General features: G+C 53.4%; 2 protein-coding genes across 2 annotated transcripts; one reads left to right on the forward strand and one right to left on the reverse strand.

Moving 5' to 3' along the window:
* Positions 1-735: 735 nt before the first annotated feature.
* On the reverse strand, positions 736-2,263 carry LOC106720407. The gene has a single exon (XM_014515102.2). The coding sequence runs from the start codon at positions 2,066-2,068 to the stop codon at positions 737-739; it is 1,332 nt and encodes a 443-aa protein (XP_014370588.2). The 5' UTR covers positions 2,069-2,263; the 3' UTR covers position 736.
* Positions 2,264-5,447: 3,184 nt separating this feature from the next.
* Positions 5,448-7,580, forward strand: LOC123723150. The gene has a single exon (XM_045685710.1). The coding sequence runs from the start codon at positions 5,448-5,450 to the stop codon at positions 7,578-7,580; it is 2,133 nt and encodes a 710-aa protein (XP_045541666.1).
* Positions 7,581-15,678: the final 8,098 nt, after the last annotated feature.

Here is a 15,678-nt window from a genome sequence, read left to right on the forward strand (position 1 = left end):
CCGTTGGTTCTTGTTTTGGCGAATGTGTAAAGAGACCCAGGTCGACTCCCAAATGTCCTTATTTAATCCCCTTTTGCCAACCATATTACCTTTTTTATTGCTGCCCTTCCTCGGGTCAGAAAACCGTGCGGCCAACGCAGACGCCAAAGGCCTACACTCGATAAATGTTTGGTCGTAAGTTTCAGCATACGACCCCACCTTTATTGCCGTCTTACTTGTTTTGACCTTAGTGTGGTCCACGCGGTTTTCGGACCGTTGGTTGTTGTTTTGTCGAATATGTAGAGGATCCCATGTCGACTCCTCAGTGCCCTTTTTTACTGCTCTTTTGTTAACCATTTTACCTTTTTTATTTCTGCCCTTCCTCGGGTCGGAAAACCGTGCGGCCAACGCAGACGCCGAAGGCCTACACTCGATAAATGTTTGGTCGTAAGTTTCAGCATACGACCCCACCTTTATTGCCGTCTTACTTGTTTTGACCTTAGTGTGGTCCACGCGGCTTTCCGACCGTTGGTTTTTATTGTGGCGAATGCGTGGAGGGCTCCAGATCGGCTCATTCGTTGAAGCCCACCCATCCTCTATGATGGACGAAACCTCATACATGTACCCATTTCTGCCAAAATACGTTTTCGTTGTCATTAATTTGTCATCATGCCGGTCGGGATTCCCTCCATCACCTTCGACCACTGTTCCTATGCTGTGATTATCTATTCGACTATTGAGAGTGCCCGGGACATCCTCAGCAGTATGCAATGGCGGCTCTCGCTATTGCATCCCATCTCTGCCTCACCGGGCACTCTCGGTCGAAGACGTTGTGGTTTAGGTTATCCATCTTCTCACGTTTGCACAAGAAACACACGGGTTCCTTCCCTTCACGCCATTCGATGCATTTTTCTTTTTTGTGTTCCGTGTCCCCGCAGTGACTACATCTTTCGTATCGACCGTTTCGGTCGCGGCACAACCTTTTTGGGTGGCCGTATTCGAGGCAGATCGAGCACTGCACGAGGGGCGAGTGGTCTTCCACCCGCACCCTCTGCAGGTCGATCTGCACCTTCTCCTTCTCAATCATACTCTTCCACACCTGCGGGGGCACTCGTAACACTATATGTCTTGCAAGTGCATTCCTTGCCCTTTTTCTATATAATATTTCTATTTCATCTTCCTCCTTAATTATAGGCTTATTTTGATTTCTTAGGGCCTCTATAATTTCTTCATCTGTATTATAGCTAAGGACGTCTTTCAATATTACTAGTGGATTTTTGTTTTTTATATCCTTGACCTCTAGTTGTTTTTCGGCTTTACTCAACCTCTCTTTTAAAACATTCCTGTCTTCCACCGTTTTGCAACTAACAATTATTTTCCTGTCTTTAACCCTTCTCAACTTCTCTACTACGACTCCGCCGTCCTTCGCGTTTACGGTCTTTCTTATTTTGTTTAAGACCTCCTCACCTGTATCTGTCTCATTCTTTGATGTAATCACAACAGAATGCAGAGCTGTCTGTTGTGGTCTTCTCATTCCCTTCGTCACGGCACTAGCATAAGTATAGGTTTGATTTTGAATTTCATTATGTTTATCCAATGTAGTTTTCAAATCATTAATTTTTAAATTACTTTGTTTTATTAACTCCTCATGTTCCTCCATTTTCTGTATTAAAGATTTTTTCATTTCATACATTTTTTCGTACATTTTGTCCTTTTCCTCTTTTTCCAGTTCCTTATTATCGTTCTTCTCTTCCTTCTTCCCTTCTTCCTTTCCTTCCCTGTTTTTATCTCCCTCTAATTCTTTAATTATCTGGTAAAGTTTATCAATAGCTAGCGTGACTTCATTTTTTATTTCTGTTTTTGTATTTCTGGATTGACTTAAATGTATTTTCGCTTTAACGACCCATGATTTCGCCTCCATGGCCCTGCTTCGATATTTGGGCGAACTCTCCGCTTTCTCCTTGTTATTTGTCAATTTCTTTTGCGCTTCCTTCACTAATCCTTGTGTTTTTTCAGGTGGAGTTTGCCGTGCTACACCAGATGTGGACGCCTGTCCAACCTTATTCTCTGGTGTGCGGAAGCCAAACATCTTGTGTTCGGGGGATTGTGTCAGTTTATAAAATTTTTATACAGTAAAAAGTTGAAAAAATTTTTTGTCGTTAAAACTTCAATCAGTAGGCAATAACCTGTAACGGACTTACGCTAATATTGTCGGCAATAAACCTATACAATATAATTAAAACTATTATTTTCCCAATATATAACTTTAGGCAAAAGCGCCTGTCAAAAACTAATAACTAAGTCCCAATAGTCTTTAAAAATTTAAAATTTAAGTTTAAAATATCTAAGTGTCCCAATAGGGGACACGGTCTAGTCTGTCTAATTTACCTTAATACTAATATAATTACAACTATTTTCTTTTATAATTTTAGGCAAAGCGCCTGTTGGAAAAACAATAGCAACTTATTACTAATACTGACGACAAAAGTCTAGTCAGTATGTCTATTTAAAACTATAAGGATCGACCTGTTTTATTCCAATATTTATTTTAAAACTTTGTTACCAACCAAGTATTAAACAATATTGAATTAAATATTAAATATTAAAACCTTTGTAATGCAGTATTGAAATTAGAGTTGAATTTAAAACTTAAAGATATTTCAGTACTGCTAGTTGATATAATGTGGATAAGCCTCTTTAAAGAATTTAAATTTAATTTAGTAAAATTTATATTAAAGTTTTATAGTTAAGTGAAATTAATTAAAACAAAATAAAAACAAATAAGCAATTAAAATGAAGTAATAAGTAAGTAAGTTTGAATTAAATTTTTTAGTCTTATCCACAGTATTTACACAATATATTAAACAAAAATTTAAATTACAATGATAAAATTTATAATGAAATGTATATATTTACAATTTGAGTAAGACTAGATTAAATTAAAATTTAAGATTTAAAATTTTTCAAATTTAAAATTAAAGTTTTGGTCTTATCCTTATTATCTTACTAACGATGCCCTATTGTTACAGTGCCGGCCGCCGCATTCCTTTCTTTGTTCTCTTAATGACTTCGGGCGAGCTCTCGGACACACAATGGGCGTATGCAACAACAATGTATTGTAAGTATTGTAAGTATTTTAAGTTTACGTAAACAAGTATTTTTGTTTATGTTACACAATATCTTTTTATGTTTCCAACTTTCTTATATTTAATTTATGATTACGGCCAAAATTTTCTAAATAAAGTCTACCTTTAAGTAAATTAATAATTACGATAATTAACTAATTAATTAATTAATTAAAGTAATTAAAATTAAAATCAAAATTAGAATTAAAATTAAAATTAAATTAAATTAAAATAAATTAAATTTTTAATACAGTCACATTTAATTTTAAAAAATTTTTACCTACAATACAAGTTGGTTATTTTACTTCTAATTTTACAATTTAATAAAATAATAAAATAATAAAGGCAAAAACGCCTGTCAGGTTTTTACATAAAACTTATCACTAATATTGCGGGCAATAGCCACGGTCAATATATTTAATTATTTACAATTTTCACTTAATTTAACAAATTTTTTCCGGGAGGGAATTTTTACAAAACTTTCTTTTGCTATTTTCTCCGGCCCCTTTCGTCCGATCTGGACGTTCGAGGTGTCAAAGTTATTTTTTCGTCGAGACCTTTCTTTTAAGACCACTCCCACTATTCTGGTACCAGTATTTCTGGTGCCAGTTTTTGGTTTTAAATTACGAAAAACCAAAATTTTATTTAAAATTAATTGTTTTTAAAATCTTAAATTATAGCTTCCCTGTTATATAGTGGGTCACTATGCTTCGTAGGTCATATTTACAATTATTTATAGATATATTTACACTTTTATGAAATTTTACAAAACTTTGTTTACCTTATTCTAAGTTGTTTCACACTAAAATCCTTAACTTTTTCTTGCACTTTTTTATTGTTTATTGTTCACTACACTGTCCTCTGTCTATTCACTGTATTTTCTTATTAATTAATCCTTAATGTCCTTATATTTTCACCATTTTTTGTCAAAGTGTTTTAATCAATCACGACCTACTGTGATTAATTTGTCATAACTTTTAAAATACTAGCCTAAAAAATCCAAGAGAGGTATCAAAATGTTCGTCAGGAGTTGTAGATTTTGTTTTAATAAATTTTGATATAGGTCGCAGCTTTACTTTTCGAGCTACGATTTTTTGAAAAAGGGGGAAAATTCTTCCCCACTTTGTGCCTCAATATCTCCTTTATTTGTTGTCCGATTTTAATTTTGATTTCACCATCAATCTCGGTTTTTCACAGGCTTTCCAACGAGGTGTGTCACGTCCCTCTGGCAGTCTTGGATCTTGGACCTCGTGTCCACGCGGTATACTTCTGCAAGTGATTTTCCGCGGTTTTCCTCAGCGGAAAATTCTGGAAGCTGGTCGAGGACCTAGATCTCGTCAAGATCTTTCGATCGATACCCAAAAAAGGGTATGTTGTCGATCATTTACGAGCAGCGTTATTTTTTGAAGACCAAATTTCTTCAAATTTTCAAGTTTTTTGGCTCTAAAAATTTCTTCTTTCACTTTTTTGTTTTGAAACTTTCACTGTTCGAACCACCGGATTTTTGCGCGTTCAACGATATGTCGCACTTGTAACTTTGCGGAAATAATCCCACAACTTGGAATTTTTTCCCGTTTTCGACGTACGGAGCTACTTTTTACGACTTTGCGCGCGCGGTGACACCTGGGCGGGCGGAACGTGACTGGGTTAGGTTAGGTTAGGTTAGGTTAGGTTAGGTTAGGTTAGGTTAGGTTAGGTTAGGTTAGGTTAGGTTAGGTTAGGTTAGGTTAGGTTAGGTTAGGTTAGTCGCGCGCCGGTTGCCGTACCGTGTGCATCGCTTCCGTGTCGCTCCGCATTTAAAAATCTTTAAATGTGGTAAAAAGTGAAGTGATTTACGTGTGTTATACATCGGGAGATGCGCCTCGGCGAGACGCATCTAGTGATATATAATACATAGTGGGCAGAGACCAAATTAGTTAAGTTTTTTAGTGTTTAGTGTTTTAACGGTTATTTTGGGCGTGGCACTTTTAACAAAGTTTAAAAAGTGCTTCGATTTAGACGTTTTATATATCGGGAGATGCGTCTCAGTGAGACAAATCGACCGGTATAGTTTTTAGTGTGGATAGAGACCAAATTAGTTAAGTTTTTAGTGTTTAAGTGTTGTAACGGTCGTTTTGGGCGTGGCACTTTTTCGATAAAGTCCAAAAAGTGCCCCGATTTCGACGTGTTATATATCGGGAGATGCGTCTCAGTGAGACAAGCCGACCGATATAGTTTTTAGGGTGGACAGAGACCATAATAGTTTAGTTTTTAGTGTTTAAGTGCGTATCTTAGTGTTTGTAGAACTTTACTTATGAAAAGTCTACAATCGCTATGAGCGACCGAAACAAAGCGGCTTACGACATGGGGGAGGACACCTCCATGTCGGACTACACGTGCTCGGAGGACGAGGGCGCCTCGGGGCGCCGGCTGGGAGCCGCGGGCGCCGTGTGCACCGAGGACGCCGCAAGGCAAAACAAGGGAGGTAAGCCGCGGTCAGCGGGCATGACATTAAGGTTCCGAACGGGAACGACCCATAAACGGCCGTTGGCCGCTACATCCGCAGATGAGGACGCCCCGGCCGTGGCGCATAAAGTGGCCTCCTCTTCGACGAGGGGCCGCGTTAGGCGCCCGGTAGGGGTATACAGCTTCCTCAAGGAGGCAAAGGACTACCTGGCTGATGGGGGGGATAGTGAGGGGGAGGACCCCGACCCAAGCTACCGTCCACACGGGAGGATGACGAGCCCCAAAATGGCCTCCGCAAAGGCCTCCGACGACGGGACCCCCGGCGCCCTATCCAGGGGCACGGTCGACGCCCTCGCCGAGGAGGCTCTCAAAAGTGTAGAGAAGATTAAGGAGGAGATTAAGAAGAGCAGCCACCTAAAGGGTACTGTGTGGGGCCAAATTAACCGGGCCACTAAATGCGTAGTAGAGGCGGTTGAGGGCCTCCGCGATATAACGCCTGAAGAAGAGCAGCGCAGGCTCCGTGCGGACAATGCTCGCCTAACAAGGGAGCTAGATATTGTCCGCAACGAGCTGCGTGCCTTCAAACAGGCGTACGTGGAGTCGCAGCGGAAGTCCGCTGCAGCCCCGAGAGAGGCGACAGGGCCCCAGCAGCCCAACTTTGAGGAGGTGCTCAGATGCGCCATGGAGGAGATGAAGGGGCAACTCCTGCAGTCAGTAGGCGGGATGATCAATGCCCGCCTACAAGACCTGGAGATGCGCCTTCCTCCGGAGCCCGTCATGAGGCCCCCTCTGCGTGCCGACCAACGGCAGCCGCCGCCGCCCCGTCACAAGTCCCGATCGGGGCTCGTGGAAGGCGCCATGGAGGTGGATGGGGAGGCCCAGCCACCCCAGGCGCCCACACCCAGGGCGGTAAAGAAGGCGCCGAAGAAGGGCGCCGCAAAGCGGCCGACTGCCCCCCCGCCTCCTCCTCCCTCCAAGGGAAAACAGGGGGCAGGACAGGCAGAAGTAATTCCTCCCCCCCCAACCGCTGGAACAAGCGGAGAGGGGGAAGCCCAGACGGGGACTGTGGGCAACTCCTGGTCCGAGGTTGTCCGGCGGAAGAAGAGGGGAAATGCCGCTGTCGCTGCTTATTCCCCCCCCTCAGTCGGAACAACCCGGCAGATCGCCCCGGCCCCACCAAAGGCCGTTAAAATCGTGGCCCCAAAAACCGCGGCCATAGTGGTGACCCTCAAGAAAGGGGCCACCATGACCAATGCGGAAGGGGCCACGACTGACGCGAAGTACACCGAGGTCCTGGCAAAGGCCAGGTCCTCGATATCCCTGAGGGAATTCGGTTTGGAGTCGGTCAAGATCCGAACGAGCATGACCGGCTCCAAACTGATGGAGGTCGGGGGGACCTCCCCCGAGGAAACTGCTGACCGCCTTGCCGCCGCCCTGGTGGAGGCAGTAGGCAGCTGGGCGGACATCACCCGCCCAACCAAAATGGCCGTCCTCAGGATCACCGGTCTGGATGACACGGTGACCACTGAGGAAGTGGCGGCCCAACTGGCATCGGTCGGCGGATGTCCCCCCGGCTCCATGAAAGTAGGCAACATCAGGCCGAGCTTCTGGGGCGGCGGCTCCGCCCTGATCAAGTGCCCAGCGACTGCTGCTAAGGCAATCGTGAAGGCGGGACGAGTGGCCATCGGATGGACGATGGCCACCGTCAAAGCAGTGGAGGCCCAGCCATTGCGATGCTATAAATGCATGATGCTGGGCCACACTCGCGCTCTATGCCCAGCGGAGGCAGAGAACGGGCGTCTCTGCTTCCGCTGCGGCAGTGAAGGGCACAAGTCGGCAGAGTGCGAGGCCCCCTGCAAATGCACCGTGTGTGCAACGACGGGGCGCCCACACTCACATGTGATGGGGGGTGCCAAGTGCACACCCCCGTCGGTGAAGGGCAAAGCCCCGTCGTCGAGCAGAGTGCCTCGCACTCAGCCCCAACCGCACGGCAGCCGCAGGGCTGAAGAGGAAGAAATGCAGGTGTCCTAATGCCTAGACACCTGCATTTCGAAATTTTACAGACGAACACCAACCACTCTGCCCGCGCACAGGACCTGCTCATGCAGTGCCTGGCAGAGTGGAGAATTGCTGTTTCCGTCGTGGCTGAGCCCTACTTTGTCCCCCCCCAACCCAGTTGGTTCGGGGACACAGAGGGCTCAGTAGCCATAGTGGTGCCGCCATCGAGTCAGCAACACCTCTCCCTCAGGGAGAGAGGAGCTGGCTACGTGGCGGTCAACTGGGGAGAAGTAGTACTCATAGGAGTATACTTCTCCCCAAACAGGAACCTCCGGCAATTCGAGAGGTTCCTGGATGGCCTGGAGCCGGTTGTGCAGAGAGCATCACCGGCCCAGGTCATCGTGATGGGGGACCTCAACGCTAAGTGCGCAGCGTGGGGGTCCTCCATCACTGACCTGAAAGGGGCGCTTCTCCGGGACTGGGCCGTCATGATCGGCTTAGTTCCGGAGAACCAAGGCAACGCCAACACGTGCGTGCGCCGACAAGGGGGATCAGTCGTGGACGTCACGTTCGCGACCCCCGGCATCGGTGCACGCATATCGTGTTGGCGTGTCCTTGAGGAGGTGGAGACCCTGTCCGATCATTTGTACATCCGGTTCAGGGTCTCCACCGCGCCCCAGGGGTCACAGGCCCGGACGGCGACGGCAGGACGGCGAGGCGCTGAGGGCTTCCCAAAGTGGCAGCTCTCACGCCTCGACCCTGACCTGGCGGAAGAAGCCGCCATCGTCCGGGCATGGGCGGAGGAACCCCCCCAAACGGTGGGGGTCGACGAGAGGGCGGCGAGATTTCGTCGAGATTTGACCGCCGTCTGCAACGCCGGAATGCCCAGGGCGCGACGTGGTTTCGCGCCCCGGGAAGGTGTGTACTGGTGGTCGCAGGACCTAGCCGCCCTGCGCTCCGCCAGTAACGCCGCCCGACGGGCATTCACCCGGTGCCGCAGACGGCGGAACAGAACAGAGGAGGAGCTGGAGCGCCTTCACACCGAGCTGAGCTCGGCAAAGAAGGCGTTCTCCAGTGCGATCAAGGCCGCCAAGGACTCTGCCTATGCGGAGTTCTTGGCGACCCTAGACGCAGACCCGTGGGGGCGCCCATACCGCATGGTGCGGGCGAAGTTGAAGGTGGCGCCCCCCACGGAAACGATGGAGCCGGCGGTCCTTAGCGCGGTGGTCGAAGGGCTGTTCCCGGATAGCCCTTCTTTTGTACCACCGCGCATGACAAGAGACATGCCGGCGGACATCGAGCCGTTGAACCGATCCGCCGCTCTCGCCCCACCCCCGATAACGAAGGAGGAAATGGCCAGGGCGGCGGGCCGGCTCAGGGGGACCCGCAAAGCCCCGGGGCCAGATGGAGTGCCTGGCAAAGTTTTGCACATTGCGCTGGAACACCTCGGGGAACGCCTCCGCAGACTGTTTAACGACTGTCTGGCGGAGGGGCGTTTCCCCGGGGTGTGGAAGGAGGGGCGACTGGTGTTGCTGAGGAAGGAGGGTCACCCCGTCGACTCTCCTTCCGGCCACCGGCCGCTCGTGATGCTGGATGAGGCCGGGAAGCTGCTCGAAAGGGTATTGGCTTCCCGGATCATCCAGCATCTGGAGACGGAAGGGCCGCAGCTCTCCGAGAATCAGTTCGGGTTCCGGTCCGGGCGATCCACCCTGGACGCTCTGACCGCCCTGAAAAGGTTCTCGGAGGATGCGGCCGAGAGAGGACAGGGGGCGATGGCGGTGTCACTCGACATCGCCAACGCCTTCGGCTCCCTCCCCTTCGGAGTAATAGAGGAGGCACTTCGGTTTCACGAACTGCCCCTCTATCTCCGGAGGATTGTGGGACACTACCTGCGAGAGCGGGTAGTGTCCTACATGGGGAGGGAGGGAAGAGAGGAGCGGCGGATGGCCTCCGGTGTTCCTCAGGGGTCCGTCCTAGGACCCCTGCTGTGGAACATCGGCTTTGACTGGGCCATCCGCGGGGAGGTGCTGCCCCGGATGGCTGTCATCTGCTACGCGGATGATACGATGATAGCCGTCCGGGACACCACCTGGAGGAAAGTCAAGAGGAGGGCGGAAGCCGGGGCCACCCTGTTGGTCCGGAGGATCGAGGCGCTCGGACTCCGCGTGGCACTCCACAAAACCGAAGCCCTTTGCTTCAAAGGGCCGAGGTGGAGAGTGCCCGCAGGAGCGACCCTCCGGATCAACGGGGACGAGGTCGAGGTTAAGGCCCGGATCAAATATCTTGGCCTTATCCTCGATGGGGGTTGGCGTTTCGGAGATCACTTCCGGACGCTAACCCCCCGACTCGTCGGCGCGGCTTCCGCCCTCGCCAGGCTCCTCCCGAACCTGAGAGGTCCGGGCGTGCAGGTCAGACGACTGTACGCCATGGTCGTTCGCAGTATGGCCCTGTACGGCGCGCCGATATGGGCAGAAGCCCTTGACGCGTCAAACAGGGCCCTCCTCCGCAGGCCGCAGCGCATCGTTGCGGTGCGCGCATGCATGGCCTACCGCACGGTGAGCCACGCGGCGGCCTGCGCTTTGGCCGGCACTCCCCCATGGGAGATAGAAGCGGGTGTGCTGGCTGAAGCGTACCGGGAGCGGGCCGAGCAAAGAGCTCGGGGCGAAGCCCCGGCTCCAGAGGAGCTCGCCCACTCCCGGGCGAGGAGAAAGCGAACGACCATAGAGCTGTGGGCTGCTGGCCTAGCGGACGCCGAATACGGCGCCCGCACCATAGAGGCCATACGCCCACGGCTCTCGGACTGGTGCGGGAGGCGCCACGGCGCAATAACATACAGAATTTCCCAAATACTTACAGGTCACGGGTGCTTCGCGCGATACCTTCATCGCATCAGAAGAGAGGAGACGACGTCGTGCCACGAGTGCGGCGCTGATGAGGACACCGCGCAACACACCCTTCAGGTTTGTACAGCGTGGTCCGAAGAGCGCCGCACTCTGGTAGCGGCGATTGGAGATGACCTCTCACTCCCAGGCGTAATTCGCGCCATGCTGGGCAGTGAGGGGTCATGGGAGGCGGTTTCCTCCTTCTGCGAAATAGTAATCTCGCAAAAGGAGGAAAGGGAGCGAGAGCGCGAGGATAATCCCCTCGCGCCCCCGCTCAGACGCAGGAGAGTGGGGAGAAGGAGGCGGGGTTTCGCCGCCGTACTTCTCCCCACAAACCATGCGTGAGAGGGAGGCCCCTTCAGGGCGATAACGCAGGCGGGGCCACGGAAGAGAGCTAAAGCGTCCCCGTGGCGCCCGCCATAATGCGTTAGAGGGCAGTCAGGTTTTAGTGGGTATTCTGGTCACCTTCTGTGGCCGGCGAGTCCCACACTCCCTACGCCATTGCACAGCCCGGCGTAGGCGTGCGTAAACGCATTTCCTGACTATAAAAAAAAAAAAAAAAAAAAAAAAAAAAAAAAAGGTTAGGTTAGGTTAGGTTAGGTTAGGTTAGGTTAGGTTAGGTTAGGTTAGGTTACCTCCTCCAGGCTAATATCAACCACTCCGCCAGAGCTCAAGACTTATTGTTCCAGAGTATGGCGGAGTGGGGGATCCACATCGCAGTGGTAGCCGAGCCCTACCGCGTCCCGTCAGGGGATGATTGGGTGGGGGACATAGATGGTGTCGTGGCTTTGACGTCCCGGTCCATGGTGGGATCTCCGGCCTTCGCCAACGTTGTCCGAGGCCGGGGATACGTCTCCGCTCTTGTCGGCGACATCATGGTGGTCGGGGTGTACTTCTCGCCGAACCGGAGCCTCGCCGACTTTGAAGAGTTTATAGAAGAAGTCGGCGTTCTCATAGGCAGAAGTCACTCCGCCCGCGTGCTCGTCGCCGGAGACCTCAACGCCAAGTCAACGGCTTGGGGGTGCCCGGCGACGGATCCGCGCGGACAAGAGCTGGAGGAGTGGGCGACGGCGACCGGACTCACGATCCTGAACCAGGGGTCGGTTAATACGTGCGTTCGGCGCCAGGGCGGCTCAATAGTAGACGTCACTTTTGCCGGTGCCGCTCTGGCACGACGTATTCGGGGCTGGGAGGTGCTGGAGAACGTGGAGACACTGTCGGACCATCTTTACATAAGGTTCGTTGTCTCCACGACTCCGGCCAACCCCACGGGCCCAAGCCGACCCTTGCGGGGGGATGGTCCCCGCTGGTCGCTCCCACGCATGGACCGCGACTTCCTTGTTGAGGTTGCCCTTGTTGAGGCGTGGTTCTCCGCACCGCGTGAGGACAACGTCACCGACGCCGGACAGGAGGCGGAGCGCCTCGGTGCTGCCATGACGCGCATTTGCGACGGCGCCATGCCGAGAGTGCGTTCCGCCCCCTCGAGGCAAGCGGCGTATTGGTGGTGTGCGGAGGTCGCCTCACTGCGCCGCTCATGTGTGGCGGCGCGGCGCCAATACACCCGCTGCCGTCGTCGAAGAAGGCACAACTTGGCCGAAGAAGAGCGACTCTACTCCCTCTACAGGGAGGCGGTAAAGGCTCTGCGGACGGCCATCGGTGTGGCCAAAGACAGGGCCAACGACGAGATGCTGGGGACTCTGGATAGAGATCCGTTCGGGAGGCCCTATAAGATGGTTCGGAATAAGCTTCGGTCCAGGGGTCCTCCCATTACCCGGAGTCTTCAGCCTCTCGTCGTGGAGTCGGTGGTCGCGGCGCTGTTTCCGCAAAGAGCTGAACACGAGGCGCCCTGCATGGCGCCTCCAACTGTAGAGGGAGAAGAGAGCCTAGGCGCGCCACCGGTCACGGAGGCCGAGCTCGGGGCGGCGGTGATGCGCATGCGCGCGAAAAATACCGCCCCAGGCCCTGATGGCATCCCCGGTCGCGCCTGGGCGCTGGCACTAGGGCCGCTCGAACAGTGGGTTCGGGCTTTGTTCTGCGCCTGTCTCGAGCAGGGTCGGTTTCCGGGAGAATGGAAGAAGGGAAAGCTGGTCCTGCTCAGGAAGGATGGACGCCCGGCAAACGAGCCGTCGGCGTACCGACCGATCGTGTTGCTGGACGAGGTGGGTAAACTTTTTGAGCGTGTGATCGCTGCTCGCCTCGTCCACCACTTGGAGACGGTGGGGCCGCACCTCAGCGCCAACCAGTATGGCTTCCGCAGGGGCAAATCCACCATCGACGCAATAGCGCGGGTGAAGGCCCTTGCGGACAGTGCGGTATCCCGGGGGGAGGTGTTGGTGGCGATATCTATTGACATCTCGAACGCCTTCAACACCTTGCCCTGGAGCTGCATCAAGGAGGCGCTGAGGTACCACACGGTCCCCCGGTACCTTCGGAGGATCGTGGCGGCCTACCTCTCCGAGCGATCGGTCGGGTACCCTACCAGCGGTGGCTGGTCAGAGAGGGAGATGTCGTGCGGTGTTCCACAGGGGTCGGTTCTTGGGCCCCTCCTGTGGAACATCGGGTACGACTGGGTCCTGCGCGGGGCCGTCCCGAGGGGTGTTAACGTCGTATGCTACGCCGACGACACCCTCGTGACGGCCTGTGGCAGCACGGACAGGGAGGCTCGAAGCAGAGCAACAGCCGGCGTGGCCCAAATAGTGGCCAGAATCCGAGGACTGGGATTGGAGGTAGCCTTACACAAATCTGAGGCCCTATACTTTCATGGGCCTCGAAGAGCGCCTCCAGCCCAGTCCGAAGTCGTGGTTGGCGGAGTTTCCATCGGCGTCGGGAGCACAATGAAATACTTAGGTCTTGTTCTCGACAGCCGATGGAACTTCGAGGAGCACTTTCGGCGTCTCGTCCCAAAGCTCGTGGGAGCGGCTAGAGCCCTCAGTAGGCTCCTGCCGAACTTGGGCGGACCGAGCTCGCGGTGTCGCCGCCTTTACACAGGTGTGGTGCGATCCATGGCGCTCTACGGAGCGCCTATTTGGTCGGACGCTCTGACCGCCCGTACTAGGGCCCTTTTACGTGGGCCCCAGAGAATCATGGCGGTCAGAGTGATCCGAGGATATCGCACCATATCATGTGAGGCGGCCTGTGTGTTGGCGGGGACGCCGCCCTGGGATTTGGACGCCGAAGTGCTCGCCGGTGTTTACTGGCGGCGAGCGGATGCCCGTCTCCGGGGAGAACCCCCTCCCCCAGTGCAGGAACGTACGTGGCGGCAGGCGGCGGAGGCCGAACTTGTCGTTCAGTGGCAGGAGCGGCTTTTAACGCCGTCTGCCGGCCACCGCACAATTGAGGCGGTCCGGCCCGTCCTTGAGCTATGGACGGGCCGGAAGCATGGAGCTCTCTCTTTCCACCTGGTGCAGATCCTGTCGGGGCACGGTTGCTTCGGCAGGTATCTGTGCAGGGTGGCGAGACGAGAGCCCACCGAGGAGTGCCACGAGTGCGGCCACGTGGAAGACACAGCGCAACATACGCTGGAGTCATGCACTCATTGGTCGACCCAGCGGGCCGCACTAGTGGCGGCAATAGGAACGGACCTCTCGCTGCCCGCCGTCGCTAATGCCATGGCGAGCAGCGACAGTTCGTGGCAAGCCGTCGCCTCCTTTTGCGAGGAGGTGATGACGCAAAAGGAGGCGGCTGAGCGGCGGCGGGAGGACGATGCAGTCGGTAATCCTCTCCGCCGCCGCAGGGCCGGGCGCAGGCAGCGTGCCCAAGACCGCCGCATGCCCCCATAGTGGCAGGGCCCCGGGCGATGGACCTGAGATAGCCATCGCCCGCCGAGCGTCAAAATTGATCTCGAGGTGGAAGGCGCACTGTAATGTTCCCGGTGCGCCTTACATGAAGTTCGGGGACCCCAGGTCCCCACAAAGGAGGGTCTGCTTTGTCGGACGGCGCTGACCGGGTCGCGGAAGATTGCGCAAGTGTTCCCGTGACCCGGTCACCAGGCGCGTGGCGGAACATCGTTGGGTTTTTAGTGGGTATTCCGGCCACTTCTTCTTGGCCGGCGAGTCCCACATACCCTCCCGGAAACGGGAGGGATGCGGAAATGCATTTTCCCAACGTAAAAAAAAAAAAAAAAAAAAAAAAAAAAAAAAAGGTTAGGTTAGGTTAGGTTAGGTTAGGTTAGGTTAGGTTAGGTTAGGTTCCACGGACCTGCTCGGTTGTCCGAGTGGGCGGAGAGGAGTACTCCGACGTGGCGCGTCCCCGGGTGGTGGATAGGGGAACGCCCCGGCTTCGGCTGGGGTAGGGCTTCGGCCCCGCGAACCAAACTCTAGGGTCGGTCATCGTGTTGGGTGTTGCACATGACCGACCCACCTGGAGAGGGCCGTCAGTGGTGGGTCACAGCAGTGACTCCGCCCTGACCATGCCCAACCGGGGTTGCACCGGCAGATGCGACGTGGTGGGGCCGCGGGGGGTGTGGGTGGGTACTGGTTTATCCTGCCCATCTTACAGCCCTCGTGGCCGGATGTGGGGTGAGGTCGTGGGGGCTGTGGGTGGGTACTGGTTTATCCTGCCCCCTGCGGCCCCCATGGCCAGATGTGAGGAGAGGGATGAATGTGAGATGGAGAGGCCGAGGGGGGATACTGGTTTTCCAGTCCCCTCTGCGGCACGTAGAGTAGGGCGAGGGCGGGACCGGTTGGCCCCGCCGGTGGGGGCTGGGGTGGTAGGACACAAAAGATCCTGCCTCTCTGGCTTTCACCACTTAGGGAGAGGCGCTTCGGCGTCAGACGCGCGGCCCGAGCTTTGGTTATGGCTCAGCTGGTACAAAGCTCGGGTCATTGCGTTAAGGTGGGCATGAGGGTTTTTAGTGGGTATGGCTGAACGACTGTAGGCGAGTCCCACACTCCCTGCGCCATTGCACTGCCCGGCGCAGGGGTACGGAAGTGTATTTTCCCTCGTTACAAAAAAAAAAAAAAAAAAAAAAAAAAAAGGTTAGGTTAGGTTCCACGGACCTGCTCGGTTGTCCGAGTGGGCGGAGAGGTGAACTCCGACGTGGCGCGTCCCCGGGTGGTGGATAGGGGAACGCCCCGGCTTCGGCTGGGGTAGGGCTTCGGCCCCGCGAACCAAACACTGGTAGGTTAGCTAGGGTAAGTTAGGTAAGGTTAGGTTTAGTAGATTAGGGTAGGGCGGCGTCTCGCCGAAAGGCGAGCGCCTACTAGGTTAGTTAGGTTAGGCTGCGGGCCCACTTGTGGGCTCGCAGAAAT

The sequence above is a fragment of the Papilio machaon genome, chromosome W (assembly GCF_912999745.1).
Source record: "Papilio machaon chromosome W, ilPapMach1.1, whole genome shotgun sequence".
Taxonomy (NCBI): Eukaryota; Metazoa; Arthropoda; class Insecta; order Lepidoptera; family Papilionidae; genus Papilio; species Papilio machaon.